This window comes from Planococcus citri, chromosome 3, assembly GCF_950023065.1.
Source record: "Planococcus citri chromosome 3, ihPlaCitr1.1, whole genome shotgun sequence".
In the NCBI taxonomy this organism is placed as follows: Eukaryota; Metazoa; Arthropoda; class Insecta; order Hemiptera; family Pseudococcidae; genus Planococcus; species Planococcus citri.
In genome coordinates this window covers 74637686-74653656 of record NC_088679.1, presented here as the reverse complement: position 1 = coordinate 74653656, position 15971 = coordinate 74637686, and the positions used below count along the sequence as shown (strand labels likewise).

At 36.9% G+C, this 15971-nt stretch overlaps 2 protein-coding genes across 4 annotated transcripts in view; both read left to right on the top strand.

Annotated features, from left to right (window-relative positions):
• LOC135839172 (uncharacterized) overlaps positions 1-14987 on the top strand; it is a 60510-nt gene extending 45523 nt beyond the window's left edge. Inside the window, exon 4 of the mRNA XM_065355080.1 lies at positions 14376-14987. Within this exon, the coding sequence (XP_065211152.1) occupies positions 14376-14807 (432 nt within the window). The 3' untranslated portion in view covers positions 14808-14987. The remainder of the gene's footprint in view (positions 1-14375) is intronic.
• On the top strand, positions 185-4700 carry LOC135839171 (uncharacterized). Of its 3 annotated transcripts, XM_065355078.1 has the most exons (5): positions 185-1711; positions 1790-1865; positions 2203-2648; positions 2730-2984; positions 3093-4700. In XM_065355078.1, exons 3-5 carry the CDS (start codon positions 2207-2209, stop codon positions 4232-4234), a joined length of 1839 nt encoding a protein of 612 aa, XP_065211150.1. In that variant the 5' UTR covers positions 185-1711; positions 1790-1865; positions 2203-2206; the 3' UTR covers positions 4235-4700. The 3 variants fall into 3 exon arrangements, with proteins under 3 accessions (XP_065211150.1, XP_065211151.1, XP_065211149.1); XM_065355079.1 differs by having other exon boundaries at positions 185-1865; XM_065355077.1 differs by lacking the exons at positions 185-1711; positions 1790-1865 and having other exon boundaries at positions 1886-2648.
• Positions 14988-15971: the final 984 nt, after the last annotated feature.

Genomic DNA, 15971 nt, shown 5'->3' with positions numbered 1-15971 from the left:
TCCGGTACGAATATTTCAGCGAAGCGTTTGATGCATAATATCAAGCATCATAAAATCCTAGTTCCAAAAAGAATCATCCTATCTATAGGCTGCCATGATATACTGAAAGAAACGTTCAATAAATGTTGCTATAACACAAAGGAGCTGATTGCTTTTCTATTAGATGAAGGCGTCGAAGATATTTTAATTCTACCTAATATTAATTCAAATATGCTACCAGATCATTCGCTCCGGGGAAAATTTCGAAAATGGCTTCGCAACGATTTAATCGAAATGGACCCACAGATTTTGAAATATGCAACCAGCCTTGAAGAAATTTCAGATAGAGCGGATCCTTTCTACAAAGATGGAGCTGGAAATTATTATTCAAACCCGCTGATCTACGCTGAAATGGCGTACCGTATCGTAAAATTCACTCAATCTTTAGAAGAAGCTAACCAACTATGAATTCGACCGATATTTGCGTAATTTCCGGTTGATTGATATTTGTTCAATTTATTCATCATGTACATATCGCGTATTTTTTCCAGGCGAAGAAATGTAATTTTATTTTCATCTCATTAATCGTGTATTATTTCTATTTTAATCTATCAAATAAAATCATCAAAAATACGACCTTGTAAATATTTCTTCTATTTTTATCCACGAACCGAGCTACGCCTAACCATCATCAACAAGCAAATCTTTGCTTAGTATATGAAAATAGACAGTCGCAGACCGATATTATACGTACAGAGGGAAGGGGGTTGCGATAAGAACCAAGCTTCGATTAACAATGATCCTTATCGGTTCCTAGAAAAACCCAGCAATAGCAGCGACAGCCTAAGCCTACACATCAAACCTACCATTTCATCATTCGACTTTTGCTTCTCTTTGTGTTTAGTGCGTACATCTCTAACGTGGTGAAATTTTTTCTATTCTTTCAAAGTTTAATTTCGTTCTTATTATTTCTATAATCGGTAAGATTTACGCAGCGCTGTATTTTCTTGGTTCGTTTACTCTATTTTTTCATATTTGTTCGATCGTTTAAACCATTTTGAAAATTCCAGCTATTTGTTTACGACCTCATTGTGATCAAGGTGGATAATACGACGTATTGATTGGAGAATTATTTGTTCTATTGACTCGTAAGTACAAGTGTTAATATCATCATTATTAATTTGCTTGGTTTTGTACAATTTACCGATTTTACTGTAAAGCACACGTACATTCGTACCTACCATCAACCACGTGGTTTAGGCTACCAACACAGCCATCATTTCGATTATTAATTCACTTTAAAGCTTATTACAACGATACCACGTGTTTATTTATTCTATTGATTCTATTCAAGGGATAAATATAAAGCATGATTCAAAATTAGAAAAAATCAAATAAAAAATCAACATCCTATTTGATCCAGTACGTGTGTTTTTACCAGCTAGCCTAATTACATTGCCGTTTTCATTGTCAGTTTACTAATCCGAGTGTTTCATCGCAGATTTGATTGGTGAACCGAATTGTTTCAAGAATCTATTCACGATATGATCCAGCTTTGTTTTGTTACTGGTATGACATATTAATTCTATTTCAACGAAAAATCCAGACGAACGATTAATTCTATTCATTCTACTTTGTTTATCTAGCATCGAACCTAGTTGCTGTGATTAATTGCTTCAATTTACGAAGTATTGATTTATTCGACGATTATTGAACCGGAATTTGCGGAAAGGTAAATTGACCAGCAATTTATTCATATTATTTCTATTTTGCTCGTGAAACTTGTACTTACGCACTGCTATTTCTCCAGTTTATTCGTTCCGCTATATCGATTGGTTGTTTTGCTGAGATTTGTTCGTTTGTTCGCTACGATTCTCGTGAAAAAGGTACTGATTATTTCCATTAATTCTATTACTTCTATTAGTTCTATTTTTTCGATATGAATATCCATAAATTTATCACATGGAATGGCAATCAATACTCATTCAAGAAGCCAGAAACTTCATCTTTCTTAAGACAGCGCGAATTTGATCGAGCCAGATTTAAAGAAGGGCTATGGGAAAATACTTTTGATTCGCTGTGTAATACTTTCTATATGGATGATATACGTGTCTATGAACCTAATTTTTCTCGATTAGATTTCCCAACGGATTTTATCCAATCTATAAGCATCGAAGATTCCAGCGATAACTCATCTGACACTGATTCTTTTCTGTCCTCTAGGCCAATGGAAAGATATCGTGTTCCGGTATGCCAGTACTGCGGGGAGGAGTTCGAGGCAGGACAAGAAACTGTCCGGAATGAGACCTGTCCGCATACTTACCATCGCGAGTGCGTTAAAAGCTTAACTGAGCAGCGTACGCCCGCCGGCAATTTCCGCTATCTCCCCGCAAAATGTCAACATCGAAGTTGCGGTGCGGTTTTGATTCGACAACACTATCACAGTATTATTTTCCGCTACGAGACGCCCGAAAATATTTGCACCAACTCTGGACACCGGCATAGAATCGCGAATCTCAGCGACACGATTGATTTCCAGCGAGAGCGTATCAATGCGCTAAATGACTCACTTCGCGATGCTGTAGCGCAAAATGAAATTATGACCGGACGTATTGCAGATCTCGAACGAGAAATAACTAGACTTCGGCGACCAGCGCAAGATTACCAAGGTAATTATATTGATTACAGCCCACATCGATATATTCCAAGATGGAGTAATTTCATCATCGATACTCGTTTTATAATCCCAGATTTCGAAGACGATCTCAACCATCGAGACAACGACGATGACGATATCGGTGATGCGCAGCGGCAGATGATTAATCACGGCAATCAAGTTGCTGGAAATGAAAATATTCATGCCGCCGAAAATCAAGAAGATCGAGCTCCAGATAATTACGCAAATAACGATAACGAAGCCAACGATCGTCAAGACGTCGATGAGCGCAACGACCTTAATGAACCAATTGATCGAGCGTTTGCAGAAGGATTTGTTCAAACGAACGGTAATTCTATTAATTCTATTGCAAATTTACGCATCTCAAATTCTGAAATTACTTTACCTAATCGTGATTTTGATCAATTGTTTCTAATTAATTCTATTTATCCTCCAGAAGAACGAGAGATGCAACGCCGTATGGACCAAGAGCGAGACGCTCAAGATGGTGTAATTCCAGAGCCAGTTCCAGCTTCGGTCAGTGCTCCAGCTCCGTCAGCTCCTAATCTTGACGATGTAAACCTCGAAGAGCCTCACCCATCGAATTCTGAACCAGTTTTAGTCGCGCCAGAGCTGGGAGAAGCGGGAAACGTTGCCGGACCATCGCGATTTCGCGAGCCTTTCCGGCCTAGTACTCGTAACGTCTTCTCTTCTTTCTACAATTCCAGCAACGTATTGGTAAACCACGTTATGCGGAATGCAACCGAACAACGCAATGATCATCAACATCGTGACCAACCGTTGCTAGATGATGAAGACGCCCCGTACGAAGACTTCAGAACGAGGCGCGAAATACGCGTCTACGATGGTGGCGTACAGAGCGCTGTATTTCCGCATCGTCGTGGAAATATTATGGCGATTTTGAACCAGTCTGGCTATACTTTCAACCCGCAAATCCAGCGCGAGCTTCGTCACGAGTATACTTTGCATAGTCAGCAAATGTACTCCTCAGTTTACACGAGCTGGTCACCGGACGACCGCCGTCCAACCACCCATATTTTCCTGAACGGATGGTGGGTGATTGGCGACGGTCTTGCCCACGGTGTTGCGAGAGAACCGCTGAGACGAGATCCAACGTTAAAAAGTCGCTGGGATCGTAGCCGCTTCGCGGGAAGTTTTCTTTCGGCCAAACGTCTGCGACACAACATTCAACAACACGCCCACAACATCCCACGGTTCTGCGTAGTGGCCATGGGAGGACACGACCTAACGCTTGAGTCCGAGCACACGGCCAGAATAAACACGTCAGCGTTGATTCAATTTTTGTTAGACCAACGCGTGGAGCGAATTCTTATCCTCCCGATAATCATCGCTGATCGACGACCAGATGCGGAAATAAGAAGATCGTACCGCGATTGGCAGCGAGGAATTCTACCTCAATTAGATCGGTCTCGGGTCACCTATTTACAATTTTTGGAAGAAACAGTAGATCGCGTCCAGCCTTACCATGCCGACCTTGCCGGCATTATATATGCGCATCCGTTCGTACATTTCGATATCATCTACCGTTTGGCTCATATGTTGCGTTATTTCGATTAATTCTTCCCGGTACTTGCGTAAATCCTTTGTTTTCTATTTTTCGTTATTTGAATTTGTGAATTTTGTTATTTTTTCTATCTTTTCTATTTCTAAGTTTGAAATGAAGACATGGCGGTTCGGCTGAGCATTCGATATTACCTCCACGTTAAAGCCTGTTATTTTCGATATCCTCTTTATTCTTTTTACATGTCTTCGTGTATTGTTTCTATTAATTTGGATTTTTAGTCGCATTTTTCTTTCTAACAGGTATTTTCGAAATTACCAGTTTATATTAGTTCTATTAATTCTAAGTTCGCTGTTTTTGAGTTTTGAATCACCTATTCGACTATTATTTCTATTTGTTCTATGTTATATTAATTCTATTATTTTTGCGATTTGTTCTATTATATTTTCGAATAGCTGTGAGTTATATTCTTGCCTTTTGTTTTACCGAAGATAAAAAATAAATAAGAAGATGATATGACTATTATTGTTTCATTTTTTCTATTATTTCTAAAACTACAGCTTCATTTAATTTTAAAAATTGCAGTACAAGGAAATAAGTATCCCCACCTGTTATTCATACCATCGTATCATTTCAAAGAAGAAATTTCTACTTGAGTTTTTAACCTGTAAATAATTATCATTCAATATATTCAAGAAAATGGTGGTACTATGATATGTCGTTTGAATAATGATACTGGGAATGACTACTATTTATTCTATTAGCCGTTTTATACACATAGATTCCTAATTTCATTTCTACAAGGAAGTTTTTATTATTATTTCATATTATTTCTTCGTGAACGCGTAAATATTATATTTCAACTTCATTTTAACATCATATATCGTTGATATCATTAATTAATGGCACGGAAATTATTCATTTCACTTTGAGAATGTCAACGAGTTCATTTTACCTATCCTGACAGAGTTTAACTTGCTCAATTTGGTTAGAAAGTGGAATTTGCTGAAAAATGTTCGTCAAGAATAAAATTTACAAATACACGATATTGATTCTATTGATTCTATTTATTCAAGAATAAAAATAGCATATAAACAAGGATTATCAGCAAATATATCTTCTAAAATACAATTATTCTAACAATACTGTCTACAACAGATAAGGGATTAAATATAGAATTTGCCAGACATCTAGCGATAATCTACAGCTATCGCAGATAGCTTTCTACTCCCTTCACCCAACATTTAACAAGATATTTGCGAGATAATCCCTTCCACCGTCAGCCTTTTAGGCCATTTTTTGCACCAGGAATTTACGCAAGTACTGATTCTGTCTTCATAAGTAATTTGTTCTTCGTAAGGATCGTATGTCTTCGTTCAGTTCGTTCGTTACTCAAGCCGTTTATTTGTTCGAGACTCCGGTGATTTTTTCTATTGATTCTAATTAGTTCGTCGATACTATGGCTAACGCGGAAATCGATCATACTTGTGAGCTCTCCATAGCTGTTTGCCCTTTCTGTGACGGTTCGCTCGCTGTTCCTCCATCCGGTGCTACTGGACCTGCAGTACTAATCACTGGTAAGGAGTGTAACCATTTGGTACACTTGAAGTGCTTTATGATTAAGACAAAAACTCTTAAAGAGCGAAAAATACCTTGTCCGTTCAAAAAGTGCGTCGCGAATATTGATATCAAAGCGCTACGTGAGATCGTCGTTCAAAAATCACCAATCGCCGAAAGCATTCGTCTCATCATCAATAACGCTACCAGAGCTCAACTCACTGAGATGAATATCGCGATGAATAATCAGCACGAACGTAATTCCCAGCTTGCTTCCGAACTTCGACAGCTTCTACGACAAAATGCAGCATTAACCGAAGAAATTCAAGAGAAAGATAAGCTGATCAAAACGTTACAAACCTCCACTCCAGCGTCGATGCCAGCGATCGCCATTCCTGAGATAAATCTGTCCGAATCGAGCTCCGATGATGAAAAAGCTGCTGTTCCAGCCAAAATCGATTCGCCGCTGCCATCTGATTCCGGTACGTCTGCTAAACCTACGATTACAGTTGAAAAATTACGTGCAGCATTAGAAAGCTTTGTCGCCGAAAATTCCGACCCTCAGCCCTCAACATCTGGATATGTACCTCCACGTCAATGCGATCAATACTCGATTTCTTCAGCTTCATCGACCACATCAGATATCAACTTCGAAGAAGTCTTTCATCCAGTACTCCAGCCATCGGCTCCAGCACACGTACACGAAGCAGCGCCTGTTCCAGCTCCAATTATACCTGTAAACAGAGAGAATGCACGATTAAAAATCAACAGAATTGATATAAGACCGAACCAGCCTATTACATATTATCATAAACCAACATATGGTGTATTTTCGAAGCTGCGCATTCCTCAAAATGGTATCGTGACAACAGCCACATTTCACTCTTTAGTAGCGGAACTGCCTTTCTATTTAGATAGACAAATTCCGCGCGATATGGCAAATTACTGTCATGAGCCACAATTTTACTTCTATTTAGTGGCTGGAAAACTCAAGCGTTCAGATCGACGGCCCGAACCTGTTTATTTTCTACAAAGCCATTGGTTAATTGGCGATGGAATTACTAATGGCATAGTCGACGATGCTGTAGCAGGAAACATTGACCTTATCAATCAGCTGCCTAACAATTTATTCATCAATCGTTCAATCTCAATTAAAGATTTACAATCGAACTTGCGCAAATTTGTCGTTGTGCTGCCGAAGTATATCATACTATCAATTGGACATCGCGACATTGCCGACAAACGTAAGCTGGATGATATTACTGAGGATGCGAAGCAGCTGATATGTTTTATTAAGAATACACACGTATCAAAAATCATACTTTTACCACCTATACTTACTAAAGAAAATGATCAGCTTTGCAAAGATTTTCGCGCTTGGCTCCGATACAAGGCTGTATTATTCAGTAATACACGACGAATCATCTACCTTCATGAAATTGAAACAATAATCGATAGACAGGATCCAACCGAGAACGATCTTCCAGTACTACCGCAGAGTCTCCATCTCGAAATCTTGCTGGGATTAATTCCATTTCTAGCTGATAAGCGACTACGAAAACCATACCTCAAGCGACCGAACTCTCCGAGCTTTAGAGTAGCTGAAAAACGACGTTAATGATTTGTATTAATTACCATGTGTTACTAATTCTATCGATATTTTCGCAATTATCATTTTTTCTAAAATAGATAAATACAGTTCGGTGATTGATAACGCTGGTTACGTCATAAAAAATAGTTCAATTTTCAAGCCAATCAAAAGCTAGTATTATTTTTTCAATTTTTTCTTTTTATTTTTTCTCGGTGACGAGATTTATTTTTTTTTTTGTTCATTATTTCGAAGAATATGTAAATTATTTCTATTTTCTAGTCATTTGTTCATTTACAACGAGTACAACCTTTTAGTTGAAACCTGATTTATTATTTCTATTTATTCTATTATTTCTATTAATTCTGAAGAAATGGCTGATTTACAAGAAAATATTTATTCATATTTATTCTATGCCGCAAATGAGCAAATCAACATTTGGTACCAAAATTCTATTTTAGCACTGTGGAATGCCAGCATTATTCATTCTAGCTGCGAAAATTCAGAAAAATTAACTCTACCTAAATTTGATTTGGGAATCTACGATATCAATTCTAATGAATTTACTCAAACACCTCGACATAACAATTACAAATACGCCTGTGATGGAATTAATTTAATCAAATTTTCAGATATTAATTCTCATTCGTTCAAAATTAATTCTAATAAACTGATAGTTACGCAAGATACTCGAATTCTCAGCGATTATGATTTATTCTTTGCGTGCAAAAATATCAATCTTCAACATTTATTAATTCCTCGCTTCAAATTAGTTCAAGGCGTGCCAGGCTGCGGTAAAACTACCTACATTTTAGATAATACCCGAAACATTGGTGATTTGGTTTTATTCCCAACGAAAGACAGTGCAGAGAATTTTCGCAGGCGCTATAATGAGAAAAATGGATTTTCAATCGATGAAAATATTTTACGACGCAACTATCGAACTATTGATTCTTATTTGATGAGCCAAAATACATCTCGCTACTCTCGAATATTTATTGATGAAGCTTTCTTAATTCACTTTGGTCAAGTTATATTTGCGATAGAGAAAGCTCGAGCTTCAGAAGTAATTTTAGTCGGAGACAGACATCAAATACAGTATATTAATCGTTCGCCATTACCATCAATCCATTTTTCCTGCATTCCTGAGTATTTAATTGCGGAAATAGAATTTTTGAACATTTCATTTCGATGCACTCTTACCACCACAGCATTATTATCAGAATTTTATCAACATGGAATGCTGTCTACTTCACAAGTATACGACGAAATGAACCTGCATACGTTGAAAAACGTCAATAATTTGCCTCAATCTATTGATTCTCATTACCTAGTATTTACGCAAAACGAAAAGCAAATACTAGCCAGCAGAGGATTTCCTGTAAACACCATACACGAGTACCAGGGAAAACAAGCCGAAAATATTATATTAGTTCGATTAATTCATCATCAGAATTCAATTTATGATAGCCTACCACATATCATAGTCGCTTTCAGTCGACATACCGAGAAGCTAGATTATTACACAGTAAATAATTTAGACCTACCTTCTTCACTGATTCTGCATTCACGTAAGTTGACTCTGCACGATTTCAATGCGGTATGTATTCTTCCCATTGGTACTCCTAAATAAAAAATAAAAAAAATGTTACAATTAATAATGAGTTTTTACAATTTTATTCTCATACATGGAAATGAATTTTTTACATACGTTTGAATATTTCCAGTTCATTGTATTTTCAAGTTTCAACTTTTATTTACGAAAATACCTGATATTCTTTTTTCATTTTTTCATACTGTAAATATTGTAGTTATTTTTTATTCTATACTTTAGCTACTTTTGCATTTTTCACTTACTGTATTTTGTAACTTTTTATGCATTTTTCTAATTTGTATTTGTTACTCTTGAGTTTAATTTTCCATGTACCTTTCTTCTATCTTTCTCCCTGGAATATCTTGGTTGAGTTGTAGGGATTTCTTATTAATTCTATTACTTCCGGTACACACTTCACAAGCACGTAAATATGCTACATAATTCGGGGCAGTGGGCGCGGAAGATCATCATTGATTCTATTGATTCTATTGATTAGCTGATAGGTTGGGCACGCAGATTACTGATGCTGAATACGAAGATTATTGATTCTATTGATTCTATTCTCCCGCTCCTTTGTGATTTACGTACCATATTTCTCCCTTGTTCATCTGTCACCTAAATCGGGGCATTTGTAGAGGGAGAAAAAACAGCTTTTTCTGCTACCTAACTGGGAGAAAAAACATTTACTATATTGCCCAACCTGACGCGAATATTCAGCTCGCGGATACTATCATTAGATGGGTATTTCCGCGATCTCATGACATAATATTTAGCCAATCATAGCCCAGAAACGCGCGCATCCGCTGCCTCTGCTGCTTGGACCAGACTCATTTTTACCCTAAGCTCATAGTTGCTAGTTCCACTGTACAGTCAGTATCCAATGTACTGCCGAACTGCCTGGTCAGCTCTCCTAGACTCTCCGAGGCTTGGGGAGCTACCAGTGTGGATTCGGGGGTCAGAATATTCATTCTACTAATTCTATTCGTTCTATAACGCCAGTGGATGAAACTAGCCAAGTATGTGGAGCTCAGGGGTCACTATTTACGGAAGTGCCTCTTATTTACGTGTCCAATTTAATTGGATAGGGAATCTTTTCACACTGACTTGTGATACTCCCTATAATTATTAGTTCTATAAAGTCAGAGATGGAAGAACTTCCGGAAGTGTACATCAAGCCAAAGCAATTTTTAATTAATTCCTAGCTTGATTGGAATTAATTATATTGTCTTCCCAACTCAACACAGTCCCAGGTATTTATCCTTTTTCTTTATTAATTTTTTATCCAAAAAATACCATCCGAGAATAGGCTACGAATTTGTAGTAATTCTCAACCTCCCTTTCCTTCTCCAATAATTACTCTCAAGAGATATCAACTTCATGTTGTTCTTTTCTCGTAATTTGAGATAATTAGATGTACTTGAAGAAGATCTGTGTTCTTATTTACGTATTTAATATTCGTTTCCCAACACTCAAATTCGTCCTATGATAATATTGGTTGTGCGGTCACTTGCCCAGAGGTGATAATAAGGAGTAAATTTCTAATTTACGAGTTTTTATTAGTTCTGGATCAAAACCCAACTAGTATTTAGGGTTGGACCCCCGTGAGGTTCTCGGTCTGAACCAATGGTACTCAGAGGGTCCTGTTCATGTAGAGAGATTCGTTACTTTCGTGAATCCTTTCCTAGAAGCTCAGGATCGAAGTAACCAGCACCTCAGATATGCATAATCTCCCCCTACAGCACAAAGTGATTTCAAAAAAATGCACAACATGATTTTGAAAAAAAGCACAACGCAATTCCGATAACACTATGCTATTCTGAAAGCTCCAGAGCAAGAACCTCTTAGGAGCACAGCAAAATCACAAATGACTGGCGGGTTTTGATTCAGAAAGGGTAACCACCTGCTTTTGGTGTCTAGGTACTGAACGTGTGTAGTGTGTAAATGAAACACCTGCAGGTGTTCTAAAATTGAACAATGGGAAAGATAACACTGTAGATAAGAAAATTTAGGACCCCCCTGTGTTACATACAGTCAGCTTTGCTTTTGATATGGAGAAAATATTTTACACCCCGTAGTGTTACATGCTGTCGGCTTTGCTTTTGACATGGCCCTTTTCCCTGAAAATGATATTTTACACCCCCTGTGGTGTTACATACAGTCGGCTTTGCTTTTGATATGGAGAAAATATTTTACAACCCCCGTGGTGTTACATGCTGTCAACTTTGCTTTTGATATGGCCCTTTTCCCCTTTTTATTCTTTTTTTGTTAAAAATTTTCGTAATTAATTGCAATTACTCAAGAAGTCACTTGAGTAATTGCAATTATAATTACGGCGTGCCATGCTTCACGTTATACCACATCTATGTATGAAAATTTCAAAAAAATTGGCCCATCCATCTATGTAAGAGAACATTTGTTCCAAAGAATTTTTCCCCTTTCAGAACGAAACCAATAAGCAAAATGTAGATGTTTTGGAAGAAACTGCCTCATTAAAAACACTAAATTTCATTTTAAATGATAAAAAATGATCTTCAAAATGTATCCGAGCTGGTCCTATTCTTATTTATACTTCACTTCACTTCACTTCACTGCACTTCACTTCCCTTCACAAAAAAAAACAAAATTTTTAAAACACTTCATTTCATTTCATTTTACTTCACAAGAAAAACACAAATTTGTTGACCACTAGCTTTTTGTTGAAAAAATGTCAAGTTTTCACCAAAAATTATCCACTTTTGATTGAAAAACATCTGTTCTACACATCACGTTTTTTCACAACTCTGTACCACTCAACTATTACATACTTATTCAAAGTAGAATGAAAAACAGTTCTATTCTGAACATGAACTCAAACTTATACCAGGCAGTATTGCAAAATTACCTCATACAGCATGTTAACCTTTATTAATTCCTTATAATCACAAGAATGGGATATTATGCTGCTGCTGTGTACAGAAGAAGCAAATCTAACTTTTCAGTAAGGTGCACCGGGGGAAGTTGGAATTCGGGGTAAGTTAGAAAACTTGCTCTAGCGCCTAGAGGTTTATATCTGGCGAAGTGCCACTAAAGGTGACTTGAGGGTACTACCCCTACTTCATCACGGCATAAAAATTTTCGCAATTCAGTTTCATTTTAGATGTCTTTGGTTCAATTGTATTTTGTTGTTGTTTTGAACTTATTTTGAATTTGGTCTAAAATACAGACTTTCTATTTCTTAGTTTTTTGCATATAGCGGACGAACCGTGCATCCTAGTGAAAATCTGATGAGAGTGATCTCAAAGAGAATTAAATTCTCTACAATTTTGTTTCTATGCAATTTTTCTAGGACGCTCGGTTTGTGATCTACGCCTTTGCAAAGTTTAGCCTGTTCTGACTTCCCCCAATTGGGGTAAGTCAGGACAGTTTATATTTTATTCCACTGAGCGAAAGCTACTGTGTCAATCACGCTCAAATTTTTACCATAGGTTAAGAACCCTTATGGGAACCTACATAATAAATTTGATCCATATTGGTTCATTAGAAGGGGAGTAACAGCTGGTCAAAGTTGAAATTGTGAAAAATCATTCTGACTTGCCCCGGTGCACCTTACTTCCTAACAATCTTTTTGAACCTATATACAAGTGTATTCCCTCTATCTAGGCAAAAAACTAATGCTGGGAGGAGTATTAAGTTTGCTTTCAAAAATATGAAAATCTCAAAACTCAAAGAAGAACTTCACAACCTATGGGACTTCTGTAAAATGTTTCCCAATTCTATATACTTACTTCAAGGACAAGTATAAACAAAAAAAGAAGGAATATTCAATTGCCATTACTACAGAAAAAAAACTATAATGCCAAGCGAATACTAAACTCATCCAATAAAAATAGAACTATATGGAATATAATCAATGGTACCAAAAATAAACCCTTGATTAGTGATCTTATGAATAGGGTAACTAATGAGAAATTAGCCAATGATTTTAATAGGTACTTCGCCCACCTTCCCAAAGATACCTACCTCCAAAAAACCAAACTCTTCTTGTACCCCTCTCTCATACCTACCTGAAAAGGTGCAAGGGTATATATTCCTCCACCCCACTACACCTACTGAGGTGTGTAAAACCATAGAAAATTTAAACGGAAAGCGCTAGAGAGATGAATAAAGCGGCGTTGAGTAGGGAAAAATAAGGGCTTTCAAAAGCAACCTTGAAAATTTCAGTCCCATGCACAGGGTGTCCACAAATTGAAAAACCGGTTTGGTTAAAAAATTCAAACTGGTTTTTATTGGCGCAATGTATTCTACACACTAAGGCGACAAAAACGTGATGTGAATTTTTTGAAACCAGTTCGCTAATTTGCAACCAGTTAACAAAAAATCCCCGAAAATTGTAGATAGAGAAAAAAGTTTGAAACAAAAGTTGTAGAGCGTGAAAAATTACACAATTCTGTCTACTCTAATCACATTTTGAAACTGGTTCATTGCATTGCATTTAGACACCTGTTTTCGACAATCACCTAAAAATTGAAGATAGAAAAAAATGCTTGAAACCAAAGTTGTAGAGCATGAAAAATTAAACCATTTTCGCTGATCGGATTTTGAAACCGGTTCATTAATTTGCATTTAGCAACTGGTTTTTGACAATCACCTAAAAATTGAAGATAGAGAAAAATACTTGAAACAAAAGTTGTAGAGCGTGAAAAATTGAATCATTTCTGGACCGCAGAAAAATCAACTTCAGCAGGTGAAAATTTCACCATGGGCTAGTCTCATCGTGTGTATTAAATTGCGCCAGTAATACCTATAGAGGTTTAGAAATGCAACCTGCGCTGCATATTTTTCACCAATTTTTCAAATTTGAAATGTAAAAATCGAAAAATCGTCCTGATATCAACTTCAGCAGCAGAAAATTTCACCATGGGCTAATCCTATCATGTGTATTAAAATGCCCAAATAATATGAGAGGTTTAGGTGTGCAACCCGGGCCGACTATTTTTGCTCAAGTTTTTCAAAATTGCTATGTGAAAATCGAAAATCGCTCTGAAAAATCGAAGTAAGTATCAACTTTAGCAGCTGAAAATTTGGGGGCAGACTATGTTCAATGCCCTCTATCCAATGGTGCAAGAATCATTAAAATCTGTGCATGTCACCTGGCGCACCTCCCTTGTAAGTAGTATTACGTCGGTGTATCAAAATGTATACAGGGTGGACAGAAATATCGGGTACCCCTAAAAAAGTTTTCTGCTAAATACTTCGGTTGGTCACAGTGAATGATAATAATGGTAGCACATGATTGGTTGTTAGACTGGAGAGATAACATTTCACCAATCATATGCATCTATTTCACGTTGCCAACCTATATTTTCAATGAAAAACTTTCTTAGGGGTACCCGATATTTCTGTCCACCCTGTAGGTACTAGGTAGGTACTTTATTGTACTTATTATAAAATGTATGTATTACCTATCCATTTCTTTCAGCATAATATTGTGAAAACCCAAGAACACGTATATGAACATTATTTTCCGATTCGTGCAAGAAATGGTATCGTTGAGCTACGATTCAAAGTGAAAGGGGATCACGACGCTAATCTGATGTTTACAGATCGCCTGTTCGTTACTGAATTTGGATTCAACGTTTATGAGATAGTACTGGGCAGAGATGAAAACAAGCGATCATTCATCAAAAAATATAAAGAATGGGATCATGAATCAAATTACGAATATACGTATAATATATTGTCAACCGACGAATGGCGCGAATTCTGGGTTCGAATTGATAATAGGGAGGTGTCGCGTTATGGTACAGTAAAAACTAGAGTATCAGTGGGAAAAAAGGGCGAAAATGCTTTCATAGAATTAACAAATGAACAGTTCAATCTAAATATTAAATATTACACCGTTTCTGGTTGAGGACATGCTAATATTTTATGGAGCTTACCTGCAATCGAGCTAGACGATTTTTCCTGATGAAATTCTTGTTGACAGGCGGTATCAATGTTTTAAAACCGCATACTGCCGATGCAGTTATGACTGTTATAAGTAATTGACCGAATAACAATTTTTTAAGATTAAATATCTTCTTTAATTGTTCGTTTTTCTAAATTGATCTTTCAGATTGAATTGAGTGTATTTACTTAGTATCTTTCAGTTTTTCCATGGAATATGGACCGAATTTTAATTATGTTTCAAATACCTACCTGAAAAAATCGACATAAGTCAAATTCAGCGCCTGAAATGAGACCTGATGGTAGTGATGGTGTATTTTTGATAGGTACTAATTTTGATTCTGTGAAAATCTATCGGCAAAAACATCCAAGTCAATGAGAAAAATGAATTTTTTGACGTGACCATTTGCCCCTGATTTACGATTGGTTTGTTTTTTGGTATGTGTCTAGTTGTACATAATTATGTTCTATGTAGAGTAGAGTGGGTCGCCCCAAAAAAGTTCACAGATTTTGACCAAATTTAGCTAAGACCTTAAGTTAATTTTGAATTGAAAGTACTAAAAAAAAAATTCCGCTTCGGAGGTGCCTATGGATCTGCTGTTCCATAAAACTAGTTCTATGGCGGATTGATGAGCAGAAATGTACAAACAAATAATCAGCTCTCAAGTAGGTACATATATGACGATGAAGGGACAAATGAGAGGTAATTTTTTCACATACCAAAGCAAAACCAAGCTTTATGTACAATTTACATAGGTAGCTGATTTGTTTTTCAATTGACTTGACAGATTGATACAAACATTGCTGAAATATTATAGTCACCTACGAGTAAGTCGTCGTCGTCGTCGTGGTTCCTTGTCCTTTACAGGACATTGGAAATCGCATTTTTGTGGTACCCTAACAAGGTGAGGCGAATCGCCTATATGCCACTGCGATTATTCTGGGGAATCGACGTTGTTTTGAGCTTTCACGTAGTAGTTTCGCGTTGCTTTCTACGCTATCTACAAAGTAGTTCATACATCACTAGCCGGGTTTTTACAACCCTGAGATCAGTAATCACTGCTACCTATAGGTGCTCAACCAGTTACAGCTTTTTGATACCGGCAACAGATTGCGTGCATTTCTGTTG